General features: G+C 35.5%; 7 protein-coding genes across 13 annotated transcripts in view; 4 read left to right on the plus strand and 3 right to left on the minus strand.

Moving 5' to 3' along the window:
* The window catches only part of LOC136779962 (pleckstrin homology-like domain family B member 1), a 29255-nt gene extending 25289 nt beyond the window's left edge, over positions 1-3966 (plus strand). For both annotated transcript variants that reach the window (XM_066737949.1, XM_066737959.1), the window contains 3 exons: positions 1426-1590; positions 1823-2080; positions 2214-3966. In XM_066737949.1, coding sequence (XP_066594046.1) covers positions 1426-1590; positions 1823-2080; positions 2214-2402 — 612 coding nt within the window. In that variant the 3' untranslated portion in view covers positions 2403-3966. The remainder of the gene's footprint in view (positions 1-1425; positions 1591-1822; positions 2081-2213) is intronic.
* Positions 3967-4073: 107 nt separating this feature from the next.
* Positions 4074-5781, plus strand: LOC136780031 (ADP-ribose pyrophosphatase, mitochondrial). 2 transcript variants are annotated; one of them, XM_066738063.1, is made up of 2 exons: positions 4074-4435; positions 4988-5781. In XM_066738063.1, exons 1-2 carry the CDS (start codon positions 4210-4212, stop codon positions 5635-5637), a joined length of 876 nt encoding a protein of 291 aa, XP_066594160.1. In that variant the 5' UTR covers positions 4074-4209; the 3' UTR covers positions 5638-5781. The 2 variants fall into 2 exon arrangements, with proteins under 2 accessions (XP_066594160.1, XP_066594168.1); XM_066738071.1 differs by having other exon boundaries at positions 4083-4435; positions 5003-5776.
* A 35-nt stretch (positions 5782-5816) lies between these two features.
* LOC136780001 (uncharacterized) lies at positions 5817-8421 on the minus strand. The gene is made up of 4 exons (XM_066738011.1): positions 7829-8421; positions 7478-7735; positions 6838-7053; positions 5817-6767 (listed from the first exon to the last, which is right to left on the minus strand). Exons 1-4 carry the CDS (start codon positions 8081-8083, stop codon positions 6333-6335), a joined length of 1164 nt encoding a protein of 387 aa, XP_066594108.1. The 5' UTR covers positions 8084-8421; the 3' UTR covers positions 5817-6332.
* Positions 8422-8885: 464 nt separating this feature from the next.
* On the minus strand, positions 8886-10949 carry HSPBAP1 (HSPB1 associated protein 1). Of its 2 annotated transcripts, none has more exons than XM_066738000.1 (4): positions 10919-10949; positions 9888-10174; positions 9431-9812; positions 8886-9360 (listed from the first exon to the last, which is right to left on the minus strand). In XM_066738000.1, exons 2-4 carry the CDS (start codon positions 10136-10138, stop codon positions 8995-8997), a joined length of 999 nt encoding a protein of 332 aa, XP_066594097.1. In that variant the 5' UTR covers positions 10139-10174; positions 10919-10949; the 3' UTR covers positions 8886-8994. The 2 variants fall into 2 exon arrangements, with proteins under 2 accessions (XP_066594097.1, XP_066594088.1); XM_066737991.1 differs by lacking the exon at positions 10919-10949 and adding an exon at positions 10250-10654.
* A 141-nt stretch (positions 10950-11090) lies between these two features.
* Positions 11091-13590, plus strand: LOC136779974 (BRCA1-associated protein). 2 transcript variants are annotated; one of them, XM_066737979.1, is made up of 7 exons: positions 11091-11272; positions 11404-11528; positions 11637-11970; positions 12042-12231; positions 12308-12626; positions 12708-13132; positions 13189-13590. In XM_066737979.1, the coding sequence occupies exons 2-7, from the start codon at positions 11450-11452 to the stop codon at positions 13573-13575; spliced, it is 1734 nt and encodes a 577-aa protein (XP_066594076.1). In that variant the 5' UTR covers positions 11091-11272; positions 11404-11449; the 3' UTR covers positions 13576-13590. The 2 variants fall into 2 exon arrangements, with proteins under 2 accessions (XP_066594076.1, XP_066594067.1); XM_066737970.1 differs by having other exon boundaries at positions 11092-11528.
* Positions 13591-14485: 895 nt separating this feature from the next.
* Positions 14486-16426, minus strand: wkd (whacked). Of its 3 annotated transcripts, none has more exons than XM_066738033.1 (5): positions 16286-16426; positions 15689-15898; positions 15039-15606; positions 14688-14957; positions 14486-14623 (listed from the first exon to the last, which is right to left on the minus strand). In XM_066738033.1, the coding sequence occupies exons 2-5, from the start codon at positions 15835-15837 to the stop codon at positions 14510-14512; spliced, it is 1101 nt and encodes a 366-aa protein (XP_066594130.1). In that variant the 5' UTR covers positions 15838-15898; positions 16286-16426; the 3' UTR covers positions 14486-14509. The 3 variants fall into 3 exon arrangements, with proteins under 3 accessions (XP_066594130.1, XP_066594120.1, XP_066594139.1); XM_066738023.1 differs by having other exon boundaries at positions 15689-15879; positions 16286-16419; XM_066738042.1 differs by lacking the exon at positions 16286-16426 and adding an exon at positions 16031-16195 and having other exon boundaries at positions 15689-15879.
* A 1685-nt stretch (positions 16427-18111) lies between these two features.
* Positions 18112-20390, plus strand: LOC136780021 (uncharacterized). Its single transcript, XM_066738053.1, has 4 exons — positions 18112-18290; positions 18351-19381; positions 19456-19722; positions 19785-20390. Exons 2-4 carry the CDS (start codon positions 18914-18916, stop codon positions 20082-20084), a joined length of 1035 nt encoding a protein of 344 aa, XP_066594150.1. The 5' UTR covers positions 18112-18290; positions 18351-18913; the 3' UTR covers positions 20085-20390.
* The last annotated feature ends 25 nt before the right edge of the window (positions 20391-20415 follow it).

The raw sequence follows: 20415 nt of genomic DNA on the forward strand, positions 1-20415 counted from the left end.
AAATCATCCTATAAACTCCACCTCTCGTTTCGTCGCTTTCTCTACATCTCAAATTAAAATTAATATCTCGAATCACACTAGAATGCAGCATCGAGTCTCTCGCATCGCCATTCTCTCTTCAAACTTGTCCAAAAATGACTTTATCGCCCTTCCGAAACTGATTCATCGCAACAACACTGAACACTCCCCCCCCCCCCCCCCCCGAATAGCTATAGTCTCAGTCTCGAGTTCTCAAAAGAATCCTTCAATTTTTATTGCTCGAAATATCACGTTTTATTTGTTTTCTTTACCGATATATTTTTATTTAGCTTTATCGTCTCGTCGGGAACTTGTAAATCTTTTTCGAGGGAGTGAGAGAAATCGTCGTTTATGACCAGGATGATAGGAAAGCCATGCAAATATATCTCGGGAAATCCAGGAATCTCTTATTCAGACGAGAAATGGCCAATCTAAATTTGTCTACGTCGCTCAGTGAGGAATTCGAATAGTCTTTGACGTTTCCGAAACATTTACGGCTTTCGATCTTGCATATAGGAATAAACGCGATTTGATCCAGCTCCCGTCCTCGTTTCTCCTCATGAATGAATTCGCGATGACCCCGCACGCGGGGGCGGATTTGCCAAGAGGGAGGGGGTACTTAAATAATAACACGCCGAGACCCCACCCCGATAGTCAGTCTTGCCCGAAACTTTCGACCGAAAAGTCTCCACGTTATAGAGCATTCGTTAATTCAATTCAACGAGCTATTTGATAAATAACTATTATAAATATTAAGGAAAATTGTCTTTTCGAAAAATTCGAAAGAAATAATAATGTCAGATTATAATATATGTTAGTCGAGAAAGACACTTGACTATATATAATGATGGACGATTAAAAAGTTTTATCGATCAGTTCGCGTCTGCAGAGTGAAAGTAACGTTGATTAGGGGAGGAAATTATATAGGTTTAATTTGACGAGAGAGGCTATTTCTTTTTCATTGGAAAGGTATAAATAAAACTAGATATACATGTCTCTGATGTGGATGAACTACATGAAGAACAACGCCAGATCGAAAAAGAGACACATGCGTAGAAAACGTGTAAGTGTGTACGATAGAGACTTTGGATGGAAATTAAATTTTTCCTGCTTTGTTATTCTCGAGTTAAGAATTTCTCGCGTGGGTGCGAGAGAGCGGTATTAAATTCACGAGACCGTCACTCATTGTCCAAACTATTAAAGAGAGTTCAGTGTCTCTTCACCGGACAGCAAAACGGGATCGAATTATAAATAAAGAAAATTGCTTCTATCCACTCAATCGCTATTTACTCTCCGATTTTTCCTATCATAAATATTTTCACAGGGAAAAGAGACAGTTATAGCCCCTCAGTCTCTCTCCCACAGTTTTTCTTACAATCCATTTATTTATTCTGTTTTCAATCGCAGATGCGAGACGATAGAAGAACATCGATAGAGGCTGAGAGATTCAGCAGTACCAGTTGTGGGGTGATAGATGGAAACAGCAGTCGACCACTCTCCCAAACATCCAGCGAAATGGACACTCTGGGACCGCTGCAAACCGTCAAGCATCGTGAAAAATCCAAGCAACAGGTGAGAATGTTCGCGAACTCACGCGCGCGCGTGCACGCCTCACCTTTTTCATTAATTTTTCACAATTTTTTAAACACTCCAATTCTAGAATAGATATTGCTATATATATATATATATATATATAAACCGTGCATGGGGTATTTAGAAGAAATTTTTGTTCGTAAAGCGAAAGTTAGAAGAGGTTTTACGATAGGGCAGAAATCTGATAATTGGGTGATTTACGAACTTGCAGAGGCCACTCACGAGATACCTGCCCATAAAATCGGAGTCGTTGGACCTGAGGCATCACATAGAAACTGCCGGTCATCAGTTACCATTAATTTACGACGTGAACGTTGACATGACCAGTTGCAGCGGCTACCTATCGAAAATGAGCAAAAAATTTCATCACTGGAACAAGCGCTGGTTCGTTTTCGATAGGAAACGGAAAACTCTCTCCTATTACAGCGACAGTTCGTCCAGGAAAGCTCGCGGTGTCATTTATTTCCAGGTAAGAAGTGCAGAGTTTGAAAGCTAAGGGAGGAGAGTACTTTTCTATACTATAAATATATATATATGTATATAGCTTCGACTCTGGACCGAATTATATAATTAGAATTTAATGCGTCGAAACTCTTTTTCAGTCCATCGAGGAGGTTTACGTGGACCACATGAATACGGTCAAGTCACCTCAGCCTTCGTTGACCTTTGTAATTAAGACCACCGCGAGGCTCTACCACTTAATGGCCCCGAGTCCGGAAGCCATGCGGGTCTGGGTCGACGTTGTTTTCACAGGCGCCGAAGGCTACCACGAATTCGACCACGGTGTCTGATAGAGAAACCATCTCGCTCATCAGCTGGGAAAACATTTGCTCGTTACGACCGACTCGACGACAGATCGGTTCACCTGCAATTCTTCGTCGATTCTCTTCAATCCCAAAAGGAACGGGCGACGCATCGATCAACACCATTTTGGCAGCTGTGTGAATCATTCTTCTATTCTCCTCCTGCTTATCTCGTTGCAATAGAGACTTCTTGATAGTAGGATTTCTTTAAAGCGAACATAGGTGACAAATTCGCATTTCAAACATTTCCATTGCAAATAAACAATTTACAATCCAAGCCCCCCTCCTCCACAAAGATTTCCTATCAAAGCACTGTAAAGTATTTTTTTTTATCAATGGAGCGAGCCTTGAGAATTGAAATCAAATCAACGATGCCTTAATATGAATTTATAAAGTTCTATCGAGAATGAAATTCTCACGACCAAAATAATATTTTCTATTGTGTACTATTTCGTGCCAACGCGAAAGATGCGGGCATTAATATTGATAAGTGGTAAACGAAGTTTAATTAATCGTCAGATTCAATTTTCGTTTCATGCTGTCTAAGGGAATAAGTGTTACAGGCTCTGTTAGATTTTATAGATGATTTCTAATCTAGTCTTCCAGCGTAAATAAAGCATGATTTTTTTTCTCATCCATTGGCAGATCCTGGATGTTCCAATTAAAATTTTCGCTGAATCAGAAATGTTCTGCAATAAACCAGGAGCTTTACGGTATCAAGTGTATATATATGCATATATATACATACTGTAATATGTAATAATGATATCCATCATATTACTCATTAACATTTTTCAAGGCGTGTTTTATTATTGCACAATAATATATAAAGAGGTCCCCGTAGTTTTCTAATTTTTTCCATAATCTTATGGAATTCTCTTTGCATCATAAATCTTTGTCTGTATGATTATCGCTCAATTGCTATCATAAAATAGACTATTTGAATGAATCAATGTAAAAAAGTAGGATTTCCTGTTATTTCTTTAAAAATAAATTAATCGGATAATACAAATATTTACAACTCGTATCTTATATGACAATAAATAAGCGAGCTTTTGTATTCACATATTAAATTCATCAACTTTGTATAGAACATACTATTAAATATTATATACAGTAAATGTATTCAGATCACATCCACATATATCTACACATTACACTTACAATATTTTTGGACAAATTTTACAAATAAATGAAAAATGTGTTTTTACCATATGCGAAGCTGTAGTTGTATAATACACATAAAATTATTAAATTGTATCATGTATAAAAGTAAAATTGTTTTAAGTCTGGCGTCCTTCGTGTCCACAATGTAAAGATAACATGATCACTGAAAAATAAGGACTAAGCTTAAGTGTTATATAAACTTGTATTGAAAAAGATAATACAAAAAATCTCCTTTTTTGTCTATCAATAAAAACAAGGGTCAAAATTAATGTAGAGAGAATTTTGATAAGAAAGATTTATGAGAAGAGAGGTGAATTCTTATAGAAGTATCGAACGAATACAGCATAAATAATTTGAAAATGGCAAATATCGCGCTTAAAATCCAGCGGCTGCGCAGTTGGCGAAAAGAGCATCCGCCAATCAAACGGCAATCAGTTAAATGGTAAAGTCGCGTGTTGCGCGTGGTGGGATAGTGATAAACAAACCGTTTCCAAGCAAGCCATGCACAAATGCACACTGATACACGCGCTTGCGCGCACACAATCGTCGCCGTGTTAATTGCGTATTCATTGGGAATTTCGAGTCAGTGTTGGTTGCTACATAAAGGAGTGTACAAAGAAAACAATTCATGCGCGTCAAATATTTCGAAATGATTCATCACAAGTGTCGGCGGGGAATTTATCCTGGCACTAAAATCCAAAGATTCGAGGTACCGGAAGACAAGGTGTTTTGGAACGTAGATTTTCAGGAATATTCACCGGTCGACTATACGTGCCCGAGTGTTATAGATAAACTCTGGGCGGACCCGGAGATCCGCGAAAACACCTTTCAACCAAAATGGAATTCCTTGGACGGTGAGACCTCGTTATTTATTTATTAGCGTTGATCTATCATAGTTATACTTGTAAATGATCGAGATTTACATCTCATTACTGGCACAGTTCATATTGACCTTCCCTGGCCTTCCTTTTATACCTTTTTTACACTTCACTGATTCCCCTTCATTCTCGTTGGTTTTCCTTTGGAATTGCGCATTTCCCACTATTAAGCCCAAACTTAACATTTTTTCACGTTATGCTCTTCAACCACAGCTTTAACTTGTTCTCTCCCACCATTTGTGTATTATTTTATTTTTTTACCGGCTAATTTTTTTGCAAATTTTACTCTATTTAATGTTTGTGGAGTTAGCCTATTTTCACATTGATACAATTATATAAAAAGTTCAATAATGGAGTCTTGATTGTTAAATTGTTTAATTTTATTATTAATTTTATTGCTCCTCTTTTCAAATTGATTCTAATATTGATCATTTATACTGACAAAGCTTCGTGATTTTCAAAGTTCTGGAATCTTCTGCACATTTGCGTGTTTGCCCAATGACTGTGCGATGTTTTTTTATCAAGTAGATCCATTTTCAACAGCTAAGGTGAATCGTAAGAGTTTTATGGGCGATTACGTTGTAACGGACAATGGATATCCGCTGAATCCAATCGGTCGAACTGGAATTATAGGACGTGGCCTTTTGGGTCGATGGGGTCCGAATCACGCAGCAGACCCCATCGTGACTCGATGGAAAAGAAATGGTACAGGTGCTCTGGAGATTGACAAAACTACTGAAAAACCAATCTTGCAATTTGTGGCTATTCAAAGAAAAGACACTGGTGAATGGGCTATCCCTGGAGGAATGGTGGATCCTGGTGAAACAGTTTCCCAGACAATCAGAAGAGAATTTATGGAAGAGGCCCTGAATTCTCTAGAGAAGCAAGAGAATGAAAAGCAAGAGCTGGAAGAAAACATAAGTGAATTTTTTAAAAAGGGAGATGAGATTTATCAAGGCTATGTTGATGACCCTAGGAACACGGACAATGCTTGGATGGAGACAGTAGCTTATAACTTTCATGATGATGATGGAACTATTGTAGGAAAGCTGGCATTGACTGCTGGGGATGATGCAACTAATGTTAGGTGGATGGATGTTAGCAAATCTTTGAATTTGTATGCTAATCATACTGAGTTTATCAGGCGTACTATGCAAAAGCGGAATGCACATTGGTAGATATACCATCAAAACGTATTCCAGATTTAATAATTGTCAAATAATTGCTTTTTTTAGTTGTTTAAAAAATTAGCTCATGTAGAATTATTTTTATATAACTTCTTACTGAATTTTTATAGAGCAAAGGTAAATATATTAAATGGATTATAAAAAAAATGGTTTATTTAAGTTTTTTTTAACCACATTACTCTCTATACCAACTCTTACAAAACAATACATCTAATGCTGTGTATATATGTATAACTCACATTTCTTATAAATCACAGATAACATTCCAAGATATTTTTATATACATACAATTTATCAGTATTATCAGTATTTAGCAGAAGCTCTGTCAAATTAATTTACCAATAAGATTTTCAATCTTAAAATCACACGAATTTCTTACCTTAGTACTTTCAATTCATATGAATATTAAGACAATGTTAAATATACAAATTTGTACTATATAAAAATACAAACCAAATGATAAACTAAGAATCCACAACCTTTTAAAAAGGCTTGCATAAAATAAAAATAATATTTACATAGATATAAATATGGGAGCAAAGAATACTGTTCTTAAAAATATATTTTGTCCATTTAACCTAACTCAAAAAAATATTAAGATATATACTCACAGTCATAATTGTTAAACTTAACGTAGTTGGACTTACTATTACTAATATGAAAATTTCATAAACCAATTTGAAGGTTTAACATGGCACTTTGTTAGAGCCAACTAAGATAGGTATTCTAGATGGTTTATCTAAGCCCAGAAGGCTTAGAAATATATCAGTTGAGTTAGAAGCTTCTATCTTTTTGTAACATTCTGCACTGTCAGCATTTCTGTGCTGTTGAATGTACAAGTCGAAATTAGTTAATTCAGTTTGACTGACTTTATTAACTTTTCGTAGCTGAGTTTTACTGCTCAGTTGAGAATTACAATCCTTCGATTTCGATGATTTTATTTTCTCCATTTCAAGAGCGTTTCGAGCTTGAGATTGGCCGAGCTTAGCAGCACTTGTAAAATAATTTCGGGCTTTATCAAGGTTTAGAGATACCCCTTTTCCCTGAGCATAAAACACTCCCAAATTGTACATTGCATCTGCGTGTCCAAATTTAGCCGCTTCGGTATAATATTTTGCAGCCTGGGCGAAGAAAAATTGATTAAAAACCATTATTCTAATATTTTTTTCCATTAAAATATATGATATATACTTGTGTATAATCTACAATTGTTCCAAGACCCAGCTCATAACATAAACCTAGGTTGAACATACTAGCAGGTGACAATAATTTTGTTCCAATAGAAAAATGTTTTTTTGCATCCTTGTATCGTTTTTCCTCTATTGCTTTTATTCCATGCTGCAGTTCATACTCTCCCATTACCATACGGTGAGTATTTTTAAATTCATTAGTTACCTCGTTTAAAGCCTGTGCAAAAAGTTGAAATGTTGTGTTATCAATCTGTCTCAAACTGAAGAATTACATTCTTTTATAAATTTAAGGAAAAAGGGCAAGGGTGATTAGAGAAGAGAAATTTTGTAAAGAAATAAGTCTGACTTTAATCAACAATGTAATAAATTACAAATGCAACAGAGAGTTTTAGTATCACTTATTATTTATAGCTCTTCAATTAAAACAATATGAAAAGTACTAAATAAAAAATAAATCTATTTGTCAAATTATTTTAATATTGGTTTAAAAAATTGATTTTATTAAACTTTGTGGAAGCTCTCCCAAATATAGCTGCTTTAAATTTGACAAATTATGCTAATTGTGCTACAAATTTCATGAATGCAATCAACACAAATTATTCTTGTTATTACATAAGATGTCTAATGAGCAACATTCTCACCTCTTCAGCAGTTATCGGACCAAACTGTACATTAGACTTTCCTCCATTTGGAATGGATGCTATATTACTACCGCCACCACAATTGGTCACAGGTAATATATGATTAGGTTTTATCAGATGAAAAAGTCTGGAAGTGACTGTACTTTTGGAAAGATCAGATATTTTTGTGGTAAATGTTTCAAATGGATCTTTTTCCAAGAACCTTCTACGAAGCATTAAAGACTGACAGACTACCCATCCAACTGCCAATGCACTCGACTACAAAAGAAAATGAATGTTAATTAAATTCTCATTCATGAAAATAAATATTTTGGATTGTAATCTACATTAGAATATATAGGATTTAATTACCCAGCCAACTGCTTCTGACCAAGAATGCTTAGCATTCCACCTGGAATGACAATATTCATCCTTTGTTTTCCCAGCTTTTTTCGAGTCACTAAATGCATTTGTATAACTGGAAATGCTAGGAGACAAAAGGTTCTGGTTGCACGTAAAGCTAGTCTTAACCTCACTTTTACCATCCTGTGATTGAGAGTAAACATTTGTACGACAAGCTCTTCTCTCAATAGTCTCTCTTATTCCCCTTGTAGCAAGTTTCCACATTGCTTTCTTGTAGAGTCAATAAATATCAATAGTGGATATAAAGTGGGAATTAAAAACTATACGACTCCTACTCAGAAAGTCCCTCTCTCACAGAAATGTTGGAATGGCACTAATCCTATTATCAGTTATCACCTATATCTATGTGTGTGATATCCTGTATTCTCTGTCTCCGTATTCCTATTTCCTATACTTATCCTATCGGCTATCGCTTGAACGATTGGGATTGGGATTTGGGAGTAGTTGTACGGCCTCACTTCACATAGACATTGTAAACTTATTTGTGTGAGGAAGCTCCTCACGGCTGCGGGGCTCAGGCCTCAGCTCAGCCCTCGGGCTGCTCACGGAGGACACGGAGTCACGGCTCACGCACCTCGCCTCCGGCCTCAGGCCGGCTCAGGCAGGCTCAGGCCCCTCAGGCAAGCCTCACTCAGACTCAGGACTTCTCAGTTCTCACTACTTCTCACTTTCTCAGGGCACTCAAGCAAGAGTCAGGTCAGCTCACTGCTCAGGTCCTCTCTCTCAGTCTCCTTATAGAGAAATACCTATTCCTGATGTCCCTCGATACATCGCTCATCGGTGCTCCTTAATTTAAATCTACATCCATTATATGCATGAGCTGAAATCAGCTGGGTAAACCCGACACAAACCCGTTCACACCAATATACCTGAATATCTCGAGATTGCGTGACTACTGTAGGTAGAGGCTCCTAAACCAGTGACGTGAAAACTCATGGATATTTAGCCACCCCGTCACTACCATGTATATCTTCTCGAACGACAAAGACATGGAGAAAATGTTTCCGACATACCGATACCGATCGATAATTTCAAGCTTATTTTATCCGAAAGTAGTGTTTTTGGATAAAATAATTTTCTGTGCAAAGAAATTTGAGGTTTTTGTATATTCATCATTATTTATTTCTATCAGTTACATTTAAAAGTGTTTCAGCTATTTGATTAATAATATTAGGATGACATAAAGCATTTATAACTTTTTTTGAAATATTTTTGTTTACTAGTATGGAATCTGAATGCCCTTGTTTTACCTCATTTATAACAGAAGAAAATCTACATCTCTTTTCCATTAACAATGCTTTAAATTCATCTATTTTTAAAATTGGAATGAATTTTATATAGTTCATATATTCAGTAGTTATTTCTTGAACTTTCCATGTGGGCCTTTCATTAGAATACTTCATTTTTTTATTAGTTTTTAATAACCCTTCTTGTGTGTCATTTTGATATTGGTATTTGCATTTATCAAGAGTGGCCTCAATCTAAATAGAATATAGAAATTAAATGTATAAGAATGATATAATAAGATCTAAAATAGTAATTAAATCATACCAATTTCATACAGTAAGGCACAGTACATTGCCTATCTTCTGATTCGCTGCAAAATGTTTTTTCAATTCCTGTAATTATTAACTTAACTAAAGCTTCCTTTAAGCGTTCTTGATTGTCAGTTTCTAAAGGCAGCCATACATTAACACTGACACTTAAATCAAGGGATTCTACATAATGCCACCAGCCTTTTGGTATTAACAATGCATCTCCAGCTTCAAGAGTAACAGATCTTGGATTTTCTATTTTATTTATTAAAACAGTTTCTTCATCTTCTGTTGGACAAAAAAAATTGTAACTACTATAAATTGTTGATTCCTCATAAGGAACTCTAATAGGCTTAATCTCATTATTTGAATTTGGGGGAAATAATAACCATTGCTTTCTAAAAATAATTTAAAATTTTGTTAAATTTTAAACATGAGTTATTAAATTAAAAAAATATGATTGTACAGTTTACCTTCCATGTATCTGAGCTACTAAATTACAGCCATAAGAGTCTTGATGACAATTTGTATGTGCTCCTTTATTTCCAATCCAAATAGTGGAGTCTTCTCCTTTTTTATCCAATCCAAACATGTGCCAATTTAAAGAAGATAATATTTCTGGTTTATCCTTTAGCCATTCATTCATATGTTTATAGTCAAAGTAATACCATTTAATATCAACATTAGAACATTTATTCAATTCTATAAATTCTGTCATAGTCATTTCTTTAATTGCAGACTGAGATTCCCATTGAGGCTCCTAAAATTAAAAAAATTAAGTCAATAAAACTAATAACGCAAGTAATAATTTTAAAAAAATATGAGTAAGACTAGCATTAGATTTTGCATTATAGCCTATTCGAAATGGTAATTTATCATCTCCAAATTGCTCTGCCAATTCCTCTACATTCCACTGCAATAATTTCCAAATATACTTGTGTTCACTATCTTGTAAAATATTCTTAAATAATAATGGTTCTTGAGCATTAAAAATAGCTTCTCTTAAAACATCTTCAGATGGAAATGGTTTATTATCTTTAAGTTTATTGTCCATAATAATTTTAATGATGCTTAACTTTTTATGATTCTACTGCAAAATACAAATTATGAATGGTGAAATTGATGAAAATAAAAATATGTAAATAACATAAGTATAAAACATCATCTGCATCAAATTGAAAACATTACACTCAGTCGGTACATTTGGTACATACAACGTTAACGAGGGGCACGAGGGGTGCGTTCACAGAAATGCTATCGGCTATCGGCACAGGGGTGTCATGTAATGTATGGCCAATGGCCATGTTCTAGAATTCACTGCCAGTCAGTAGTACTGCGAATATGTATAGTATATCCTTCTGTCTTCTTTCAATGTTTCATTCTTAACAAAGAAACATTGTCCCCAGTATGTATGTATACATATGTATGTATGTACAACTGGCAGTGAATCTCTGGAATATGGCCATGTATGTACATATACTGTCAGTACTGTCACTGTACTCACTGAGTCACTGTCCAACTGCCCATTGCCTTGCCAAAATGCCAAAGCGCCCAAAGCAATAATGTAGCAACACCGTGAACACACTCGATATATATTTCGCCCTATGAGCCATCTAGCGGCGGCGTGGCCAAATAAGGAGAAAACATGATGAACATGCAAAAAATACGTGCATAGAGTAAAGAGTTATTTATTAGTATAGCAGTAGCACTTAGCAGAATACATACTACATACATATTCAATACATATGAGCAAAGAGACAGAGAGAGAAAGAGAGAGCGCGTTAAATTAATAATAACCAATTGCTCAACCCTGTCCAACCCAACCCCCGTAATTCTTTAACGGCTGTAACCCCTTTAGGTATCCGTAATTGATTTAGAAACTACGTATTTTGCGTGGTACTAATTATACGCATTACTTATTTTTATGAAATACATTTCTGGTTCCTTCTGTTATACTTCTGTCAATAAAATTGTGAACCTGATAAATAGCAATGGGAAATGATTGAATATCTTTCTCTAAATTTGGAATTTTTCAATGTCATCTTCCACAGTTTTAGTATCCTTGTGCGTTATTCGCATTGAAATTGGAGATTTAGATTCTGAAGATAGTGTCAGTACGTATTTATACAGGTTTTAACTTTACTCCTCACACATTTTTAAAGTTTATATTTTTATTTCTTCTCTACTTACTTTTTTCTTACACTTTAATGTTTTTTCAACAGCTACTATGGCTGCAAGAAAACTAAGAGGTTGCAGAGAATTAAAGGATATAACTGTGGAAAGCTATTCTAGTGTTTCTGAAAAACCAACGCCTTTCTTACCATCTCAAGGTCCTAGCAAATTGCATTCAGTAGGTCGAGCCAATTCTGAAGATTCTGCTTATTCTTCATCAAATACTACATCTGCTTTGTCCTCAGAAGATAATGCTGGAGTCGTGGCTGGAACTGGAGCAGGAGCTAGTTCAGCCTCGTGTGTTCAAACTAATGAAATAAGTTTTATATCTGGCAATCCATTTGTGGAAGTAACCAAAGGAATTTTGCATTTGTTTAAAGAGGAGTGAGCTAAATTTTAATTTACTATTTAAATTTGATAAATTTTTTATAGATAATTTTTATTGTTTTTTGCAGTGAACTTACAGAAATGCATTGTGCTGCTGACCGTAGTCATACAATATGCATTTTGTCAGTTCCAGCAACTATGACCTGTCAAGATCTACTGACATTCACTGCAGCTTGTCATCAAGACATTCGACATTTTAGAATTATTAGGGATGATAGTCCAAATCAGTATATGGCTCTTATCATTTTTCGTTCGTCGGTAGCTATGACACTTGAGGACATAAAAAATATGATATATAATAAAAATTCCACATCTTATACAAAATTTTCTTCAGAATGCCGCTAGCGAATTTTATGAAACTTTCAATGGAGCGCCTTACAACTCTTTGGAGCCTGATATAGTGTGTCACATGGTTTTTGTATCTAAAGTAGAGGTAGCTGAAAATGGCATGTCTTTGGCAGGGCACACAGAGTTACCATCTTGTCCCGTTTGTCTGGAAAGGATGGATGAAAGTGTGGATGGAATTTTAACTATTCTGTGCAATCACACATTTCACTCTGGCTGTTTAGTTAAATGGGGCGATACTTCCTGCCCCGTTTGCAGATACGCTCAAACTCCTGAGCCTTTAGCAGATAGTCATTGTATGGAATGTGGTAAGCATTTCCCTTTGGATTTTTAACCTATTCACGTTCATTCTTTCTTCTTAGATAACTTTTATATTTTTGTTATTTCAGTCGCAGGAACTAACAATGATGCTCTTTGGATCTGTCTTATTTGCGGTCACATTGGTTGCTCACGATACCATCAAGGTCATGCCTTTGAGCATTATAGAGATACTCACCATTGCTATGCCATGCAACTCGGTAATAACCGTGTATGGGACTATGTTGGAGACAACTTTGTACATCGTCTACTTCAAGATAAAGATGGTAAAATGGTAGAAGGTGGCCATAGGGAGAGTAAAAGTGAAGGAGCTGCCGTTGAAGAAAAAGTAGATTCGGTACAATTGGAATTTACGTATCTATTAACGTCTCAATTAGAAACACAACGTCAGTATTTCGAAGACAAATTAAATAGATTAGAACAACGTTCTATAGCCGAAACTACCGAGTTGCGAGAAAAATTGGGTCAGCTTATTGATGAGAATAAACAGTTCAAGGTAATGCTTTTCTGTTATTAAATTTTATCATTCTTTTATCACATTACTGTTTATAGGAGCGTTTTGCATTACTCTGTAAAGAGAAACAGTCACTGGAAAAACGTTTGCAGAGCTCCGGCTCGAAGCTTAACCAAGCACAGAGTGATCTTTCTGAAGAGAAACAATTAAGAGAAGCTCTTCAGTTGAATCAAACCTCTTGGCAAGTGAAACACAAAAGATTACAGGATGAAATGACGGAGCTTAAAGTATCGAAGGAAGCCGAGATTACAGATTTAAGAGAACAAGTGCGTGATCTCATGTTTTTCTTAGAAGCGCAAAAACAAATTGAAAACTCCAAAGATCGAGAAGAGATTGCAACAGGTCATATCGTAATCCCTGAAAATCAGAGTTCTAAGCAAGTTAATAAGCCCTCTCGTACTGCTAAGGAGCACAAGAAGCGTTAAAATAATTAATCGCCCTGAATTTTTTTCAATGTGATATTTCTTTTATTGCAATTTCTATTTATTAAAATTAGCTTGTATTCAGTATGCGTGTATTATACATATTATAATACGTACAATGACTTTGATATTCGTAAAGGAACGTAATTAATATACTATTAACTATTATATTATATAAGAGACGATCTATAATACGAGAGCAAGAAAAGAATGTACCTACATACTCGTTTACTTTTGTATCATATTGCACATAAAATTCATAATAAATTATGTATAGTTAAACGTAGAAAACGCAACTAAAAAATTTTATTTTTCAATATTTTTCATACAACTTTCTTCCCTTTCTGTCTCCTTTATTTTAAATAATTTTCTCGTATTATAACTTTGTACATAAGGAGTCAAAATATCTGAAAATGTTTATTTGATATATATTAATTATATGCTATGCTACATTAAATTAAAGTATTATTGCAAGAATTTACTACATATTGCATTCTTGAACTTACGAACTACAGTATAGTAAAAAAAGAAGCTGCTGCCTTATTATTGAGGCTGTTTTCAATGCTGATATACTTTCTAAACTTAAAATGGACTAATACATGTACAGAGTTCTTCAGTCAAGTGTAGGCACAAAAGTTCTATCTTCTACATATTAGCTCATACTTTGTTGATAAACTTTGTAGAAGTATTATTTTATTTTAATTATAGGTATCAGCAACGAAAACAGATCTGTTGTCTTTAAATTAAAGGAATGTACAAACGTGCGAAATGCTTCGATTTCTTATAATAATACCTAATGTTAATACTTGTTGAATTTAATAGAGAAATATACGTTGTGAATAGAAAAAATCTCATATGATTCTTTAGACGCAATGCTTACGACGTAAGGCACGCTTTGGAAAAATATAAATCGTATAAATACTACTTAAACTTTTTGTCAGTCATTTTCAGTGGCAGTGGATAATGAAGCTTGATCCTTTGCTTTTCTTCTTAACACTTGTCGCTGATGCTCATATTCGAAGTCTTCTTCGCTTAAATTCAGTCTCGATATCTGCAAACCATTATTGATATAAAAATATAATAGTAACACGCACAGCATCGTAATAAATATGTACCTGGTACACCAAAGCTTCTTCCTCCATAATATGCTGTGATGGATTTCTCAATATTTGAAGCGTCTCATACGTGGTCGGGCAACGTTTAATTATGGACGTCTTGCCCAAACATCCTTTCAGCAAAACCAGTCCAACTTTAAAGATGATTTTAACCCCTTCACACAAGAACATGTCCCATACGCGTAAAATACTTTCCCATGGCAATGTTCTTGTGTAAACACACAAAAACCATTCTGTCATGTACAAAATGGGCTCCATCTTTTGCTTTTTCTATAAATACAAGAGAAAACTGTAATGTTGATTTAACTTGACTCTATAAGATCACTAAAGTAAAGAAATTATTTTACTAACGAGATGTTTATACGCAACGGGTGATACTCTCTTAAGAAGAGCGAAAAGTATATCGCCGTCTCTTATTAGTGTTTCCATTCCCTGACTATAATAGCCAACCAGATATTTATCGCAGACAGCAACAAGACACCAGAAGGCTTGTGGTGCTGGCATATGCATAAGTAAGAATGCAGCAATAGGTGCTTGAGCTTGACAATAGCCAACTTTACTGTTTAAGATGGAATAAGCTTTCAAGACTTGAAATAATTCCTGCTGACCAGGGGCATTTTCTACAAACATCTCATGTTGAGGAAACTGTCTGTGTAGATCTTTTTTTATGTCCTCTATATATTTAGGATCTCCCGGTCTCTTAATCAGTTCTTCGTAAAGATTTGGATTCTCTTTCATCAGTAGTTGCCCTCCACATAAATGCAGCCATGCTTGAAGTCTTATAGAAGGTGGAATTCCTTTTCGACATCTCTCTCTAACTTTACGATAGTTTGTGGACATAAATAAACCCCAATTGTTTAGCATTCGGATCCATTTTCTTTCTCTTCTAAGTATCACCTCAGGTGGCACAGCTTGTTTCCTTTAATTAATATAAGTAATTAAATAATGATAAATATATACGATTATATTATAGGTTTGTTGTAGGTAAATGATAATTCTACCTTTCAGGACTATATTGAGATCCTCCAAGAAATCCATGCCGATCAGGAACAGTTGAAATTACAGATCCACATTGATAGATACTGCTCACCTCAGATTCTGTTTCACCATTTATATCATCTTCATTATTTTGTACCTCAGTGGCTGCCATGGCATTTTATTAATATTGCAGATACTGTGACTAAGTTAGCTCCTGTAAAGTATATGATTTGCTAAAACAATGAGAAACTACTGTGATTTTTATTGTACACATATATTATCTGAAAATTCTGCGGATACGCCTATGTAATGCGAGAATCAGATAAAACATCCACCCTATCAATAAAAATTAAGCTATTATTTACATTTAACTTCATAACCTAATAGTTAACTTTAAATCACCAATTCTCGCTACATTTCGTAAGTGCTCAATAATACACGAGGAATCCTATATTTATGTAAGATTAAGGTCCATTGTAGATCTTTATATTGTCAAATTTAATGGCCGTAGGAATTGATATTACACTATAAAAACTTCATATCGCATATATTTTCCAACAAGCAAGATAGTAAGACTATTGTAGAAAATGATAATTTATAATTGACATTACATTACTTACAATTTACACAACTGCTATAATTAATAGTTTCTTTATCGCCAAGAGAGGGGAAGTAATTCCGCTTTTTATGATGTTCCTAAAATATCCATGTAGAAGAATCAATTAGAACTTAGTTATGGTTGTATGTACGCACACCTACAAATGTCACTGCAATAGTATGTAGTATATCACCGATATACTACTACTATACATATATATACTACTATACTTTGCTAAGCCATGACATACAAATCTGTGATTGTGATAGATGTCAATATTGTCAGTAGATGCATGTATTTTATGGATTATCACGAAACTACCATAATGGCATCTTCTATACAGGCATTCCTACATTTTACTGCTCTGTGTGTGCCAGCTGGTGAGAGAGAGAGAGAGAGAGAGAGAGAGAAGAGGATAGCTGATGTGACACTTGTGAGCAAAAGACACCATTTGCGTTACAAAATATAATAATAATGAGGCTTTTGACAGACATGAATATAGTCGAAAGGTATACGTCACTGGCCAAAATTTGTAGACGAGTACAAAAACCAGAGGCAGAGCAGAGGATGATTGGTTGATGTCAAAATTGACGTTTTTGCGGATGAAAAATTGAATAGAGAGGACACGGTTCATTATTTCTGCATACGCCCATCACAAACGAACATCTATATTAGATGCATATTATATTTGCGTTGTGGATGCAAAAGCGCCAATTCTGGTGTCATTATATTCCATAACTAGCCATAGCTGCCAGAGTGAAAACATGTTTCGTATGATTTCGTTTAAAAAAGAAAAAGTATGTCAAGTACATATGTGAGTATGGAGTATGGATTTGTAATAATTAAATTACATATAATGTGCACAAATGAATGAAATGTCTAATAATGTAAAAAAGTGCAGATTGGTGAAAGCATGTGGAAGGGTTGAAAGCTATATTTATATTAACGTAAAACCATATCTTCACGACTATACCTGCATCTCAAATATATCTATGCCTTTAAATTAGATATTTAAACATTTCTTCCAGTTTTTCTCGTTTTCTTATCTCTAGAAATAGCTTGAATGCTTCTTAGCTTTTAATCTAGCTGCTGTGTGATCCTGCAGGCCATTGGACTATTCGCATTCGCTAACGGCTTTTCTTTGCACGGCAGTAGTCACAAAATTCAACCAAGCGCGATTCCTCACGGTCTTTCTTATTCTTTGCAGGCTTTTCAAATCGTCCTAAGCAACTACGATCATTATCTTAGAGTGAAAATATATAAATTAATATATAACCTTTTTTCAGTTATTAATTCAAACCAGAGCAAAAAAAACAAGATATATAAAGACGGAAAGCGTATGCGCGCGTGTTTACTTATTATTGCATATACATTGTAAATATGGACTTACATTATAATAGCGATATCGAATTATCTACTGTATAAGACATATAAAAGAAAAACACTTTGTACGTGATTTGAATTATTTAACATTCGCTTCATTTTTATACCAAGTATACTTTTATGATAATATGTTATTTTTCAACTATACATGCACCGTTACTTTGAGCAGAAACGGTTATTCCTGGAAAGAATAATGATGCAAAATTATTATATAGAATACCTATAATATCCTCAATCTATATTTAAGGATAATCAATTTTTATTCCCAGAATCCAGGGCGGTAGCCGGTTCATATTTTGAAAAGCAAAAATAAGAATCAAGCGTATCCTATGGTCCGCCATTTGAAATATTCGAAATTACGGAGGCAAGAAAACATTTTATTTTGCTTGAGTAACAAAATTAAAGATATGAAAATTTTATATAAGACTTTTCTGAATGCAAATAGTATAAGAGGTTTCGAAAAAGCTGTACGCAAAAATCTGATATCTCTTATAATTGGTGAGACACACACCTCTTCTCGCATCTAGGCTTGGGGCGTTTTAAGTGTCGGACCTTGTATACATATTTATAAGGTGGAATTGGAGAGAATATTCTGATATGTTCTGGTTCTGGCCAGGTTGCCGCAATGTACGAACATGCAGTGGGTATGTATTATTGTATAATACCAGCAGATTATACCAGTATACATACAACTAAAATTCCAGATGCATTCATGCAGAAGTTCATTTGCGCTGGTGTAGAGGGGTCCGGGGGAGACAGGAGGCTTTACTTGAACCGAACCGGGCAAGAGAGGAGAAGGTTGGCCCCGGTGTGTTGGCCCGAAGTAGCCCAACACAGTGAAGAAGACAAGTAAAGAGCAGGAAGACCGACCGAGCGGCCGTCAACAGCCACCAGCCAGACACCAACGGCATCAGGCATCAGCACTGGCCAGCCAGTACACTAGACAGCAGAGGCCACTGGCCAGTTAGGTAGTTCCTGCTACTTAACAGTGTTACCCGTGCCGGCCGTGCCTGCCTGCTACCGGATACCGGTCAACTGCTCAATTCGCCAGTTCATCGCAGTATGTTATGTAGTACTACTATGTTATACTATCATCGGCAACCATCGTCGCGGTGTTAGAGTGTATATATATATATATATATGAGATGTGCGTATGTATGTAGTAGAAAGCAACAATGAATAGACTGAATAGATTGAAATGAATTGGATGCTCTCTAAAGAGAAAAGTGATTGATGTTTTGGTTCCTGGGAACACGGTGAGGAAACAATGAATTTTCTCTGGGCCAAAAGTCTCATATGGATGATCGCTGTAAACAATATAGCGAGAGGTGTATCTACCACTACTACCGAGTCCAGTGCTGAATATCTACAAAAAGTCATGATAGAATTGCAACAGCTAAATATTCCAGGCACCCAAAATACTTACGAACAACGATTGGCAGCCAGTCGGTTAAATTATCGACAATTAATGACTGGAGCTAACAATCAGCAGCAGCATAATCGCCCAGCGGTTGGAAAGATTTCGGTAGTAATACCGAGTAAAGCATCGATATTTTCTGACTTAGGCAAGAAAGTTCATAATTTTCAAGTATCGGAATCTAGCAAATTACATGATATCGGTGGGATTGATTATTCTGTGAAACCGACGGAATCCGTGGTTTTACCTGATATTTTGTCCGCTGACAAAGCTGATCTTGAGCACGGTTTGGCAGAATCTAGCCAACAATATTATCAGGTTAGTGGCACATATGCACGTTGTATACAAAATAAACGTAGTGTAAGAGTCAATTGGAATGATAAAACTTCTAGGTACGCGCATCAGCGCCGAGTCCGGCAGTATTGGGATATACACGTGCGGAACTAGCTACCATGTACAAAAATGCCCTGGAAAAGGGATCCGCCGTAAGCTTAGCATCTTTGACGAACGCTCTTCAGAATGGAAAAACTCCAAAAGTCACATCCACTCATCTGGAACTACCCAGTGTTGCAGCAGTACAGCCTATGTATCAATATTACTTTTTCCCCTTCAAAACATTTGCGGCCGAACTCCAGAAAAGTCACGGCTACAAAACTATCGTGAGTTCAAATCGCAATTAATTGCATTAAATCAAACCAATTACATTGCGTGATTTTTCTAGCCGACTTCTGTAGGCCAATATGTACCAGTAGTACAAGCAGCAGCTTCCGAGGAATCACCGAAGCAAGTATCGAATCCACTTTTCGTAGCCATCAGCACCTTCGTTGCGATGGCTCTGTTATTTATGATGGGTATTTTGTTTCTACCCAAGATCCATTTTGGAACTTTTGGTGCTTTCCAAGCACGAGGGATGCAGGACGACTTGGAACTTTTATCTAATATTATTGCTACTGCTATTCAGCGTTACGACCACCGACTCAACAATGAGCTTATTTACAGTTATCAGAAAACGGATAAGTAATTGAAACTTTCCTACAACTTCTGTCCAACTTTTTGAAAGACGAAGAGGGCGCACGATAAATAAATAAATAGCTAAATTATAAATTTTCCTATGTCTTTATTTCTCTTTGTAGATTCGATAATAAGTGGCTTATTTTCATTCCAATTCCCCCTACCGAACAAGCTTCCTTTAAGGATGTAAAATTTTATAAAATGCAATCAACACATGCTCCTTTTGTTGCTTTGGCACTGTGTGTATCATGTATTTCTTTCCTTTGGATCAAATGCATTATCGCATCAATCTTTATAAGAGCGTTATTCGTTGATTAGCGCATTATTTCATTGGGCCTTTA

The sequence above is a fragment of the Prorops nasuta genome, unplaced genomic scaffold, assembly GCF_024137725.1.
Source record: "Prorops nasuta isolate Cenicafe-Biocafe unplaced genomic scaffold, Cenicafe_Pnas_1.2 PNAS00002, whole genome shotgun sequence".
Taxonomy (NCBI): Eukaryota; Metazoa; Arthropoda; class Insecta; order Hymenoptera; family Bethylidae; genus Prorops; species Prorops nasuta.

Coding starts and splice junctions, on each gene's coding strand:
- wkd (XM_066738033.1), bottom strand. CDS start 15,837: ATGGCAGCCACTGAGGTACAAAATAATGAAGATGATATAAATGGTGAA. Junction 14,958..15,038: donor CCGTTGCGTATAAACATCTC/GTTAGTAAAATA, acceptor TTGTATTTATAG/AAAAAGCAAAAGATGGAGCC. Junction 14,624..14,687: donor AAGAAGCTTTGGTGTACCAG/GTACATATTTAT, acceptor AATGGTTTGCAG/ATATCGAGACTGAATTTAAG.
- HSPBAP1 (XM_066737991.1), bottom strand. CDS start 10,468: ATGGACAATAAACTTAAAGATAATAAACCATTTCCATCTGAAGATGTT. Junction 10,175..10,249: donor GCTATAATGCAAAATCTAAT/GCTAGTCTTACT, acceptor TTTTAATTTTAG/GAGCCTCAATGGGAATCTCA. Junction 9,361..9,430: donor TGCCTTACTGTATGAAATTG/GTATGATTTAAT, acceptor TATTCTATTTAG/ATTGAGGCCACTCTTGATAA.
- LOC136780021 (XM_066738053.1), top strand. CDS start 18,914: ATGAATTTTCTCTGGGCCAAAAGTCTCATATGGATGATCGCTGTAAAC. Junction 19,382..19,455: donor CTAGCCAACAATATTATCAG/GTTAGTGGCACA, acceptor TAAAACTTCTAG/GTACGCGCATCAGCGCCGAG. Junction 19,723..19,784: donor GTCACGGCTACAAAACTATC/GTGAGTTCAAAT, acceptor TGATTTTTCTAG/CCGACTTCTGTAGGCCAATA.
- LOC136780031 (XM_066738063.1), top strand. CDS start 4,210: ATGCGCGTCAAATATTTCGAAATGATTCATCACAAGTGTCGGCGGGGA. Junction 4,436..4,987: donor AAAATGGAATTCCTTGGACG/GTGAGACCTCGT, acceptor TTTATCAAGTAG/ATCCATTTTCAACAGCTAAG.
- LOC136780001 (XM_066738011.1), bottom strand. CDS start 8,083: ATGTGGAAACTTGCTACAAGGGGAATAAGAGAGACTATTGAGAGAAGA. Junction 7,736..7,828: donor GGTCAGAAGCAGTTGGCTGG/GTAATTAAATCC, acceptor TTTCTTTTGTAG/TCGAGTGCATTGGCAGTTGG. Junction 7,054..7,477: donor GTCCGATAACTGCTGAAGAG/GTGAGAATGTTG, acceptor CTTTTTGCACAG/GCTTTAAACGAGGTAACTAA.
- LOC136779974 (XM_066737979.1), top strand. CDS start 11,450: ATGTCATCTTCCACAGTTTTAGTATCCTTGTGCGTTATTCGCATTGAA. Junction 11,971..12,041: donor TTGCATTTGTTTAAAGAGGA/GTGAGCTAAATT, acceptor TGTTTTTTGCAG/TGAACTTACAGAAATGCATT. Junction 13,133..13,188: donor ATGAGAATAAACAGTTCAAG/GTAATGCTTTTC, acceptor TACTGTTTATAG/GAGCGTTTTGCATTACTCTG.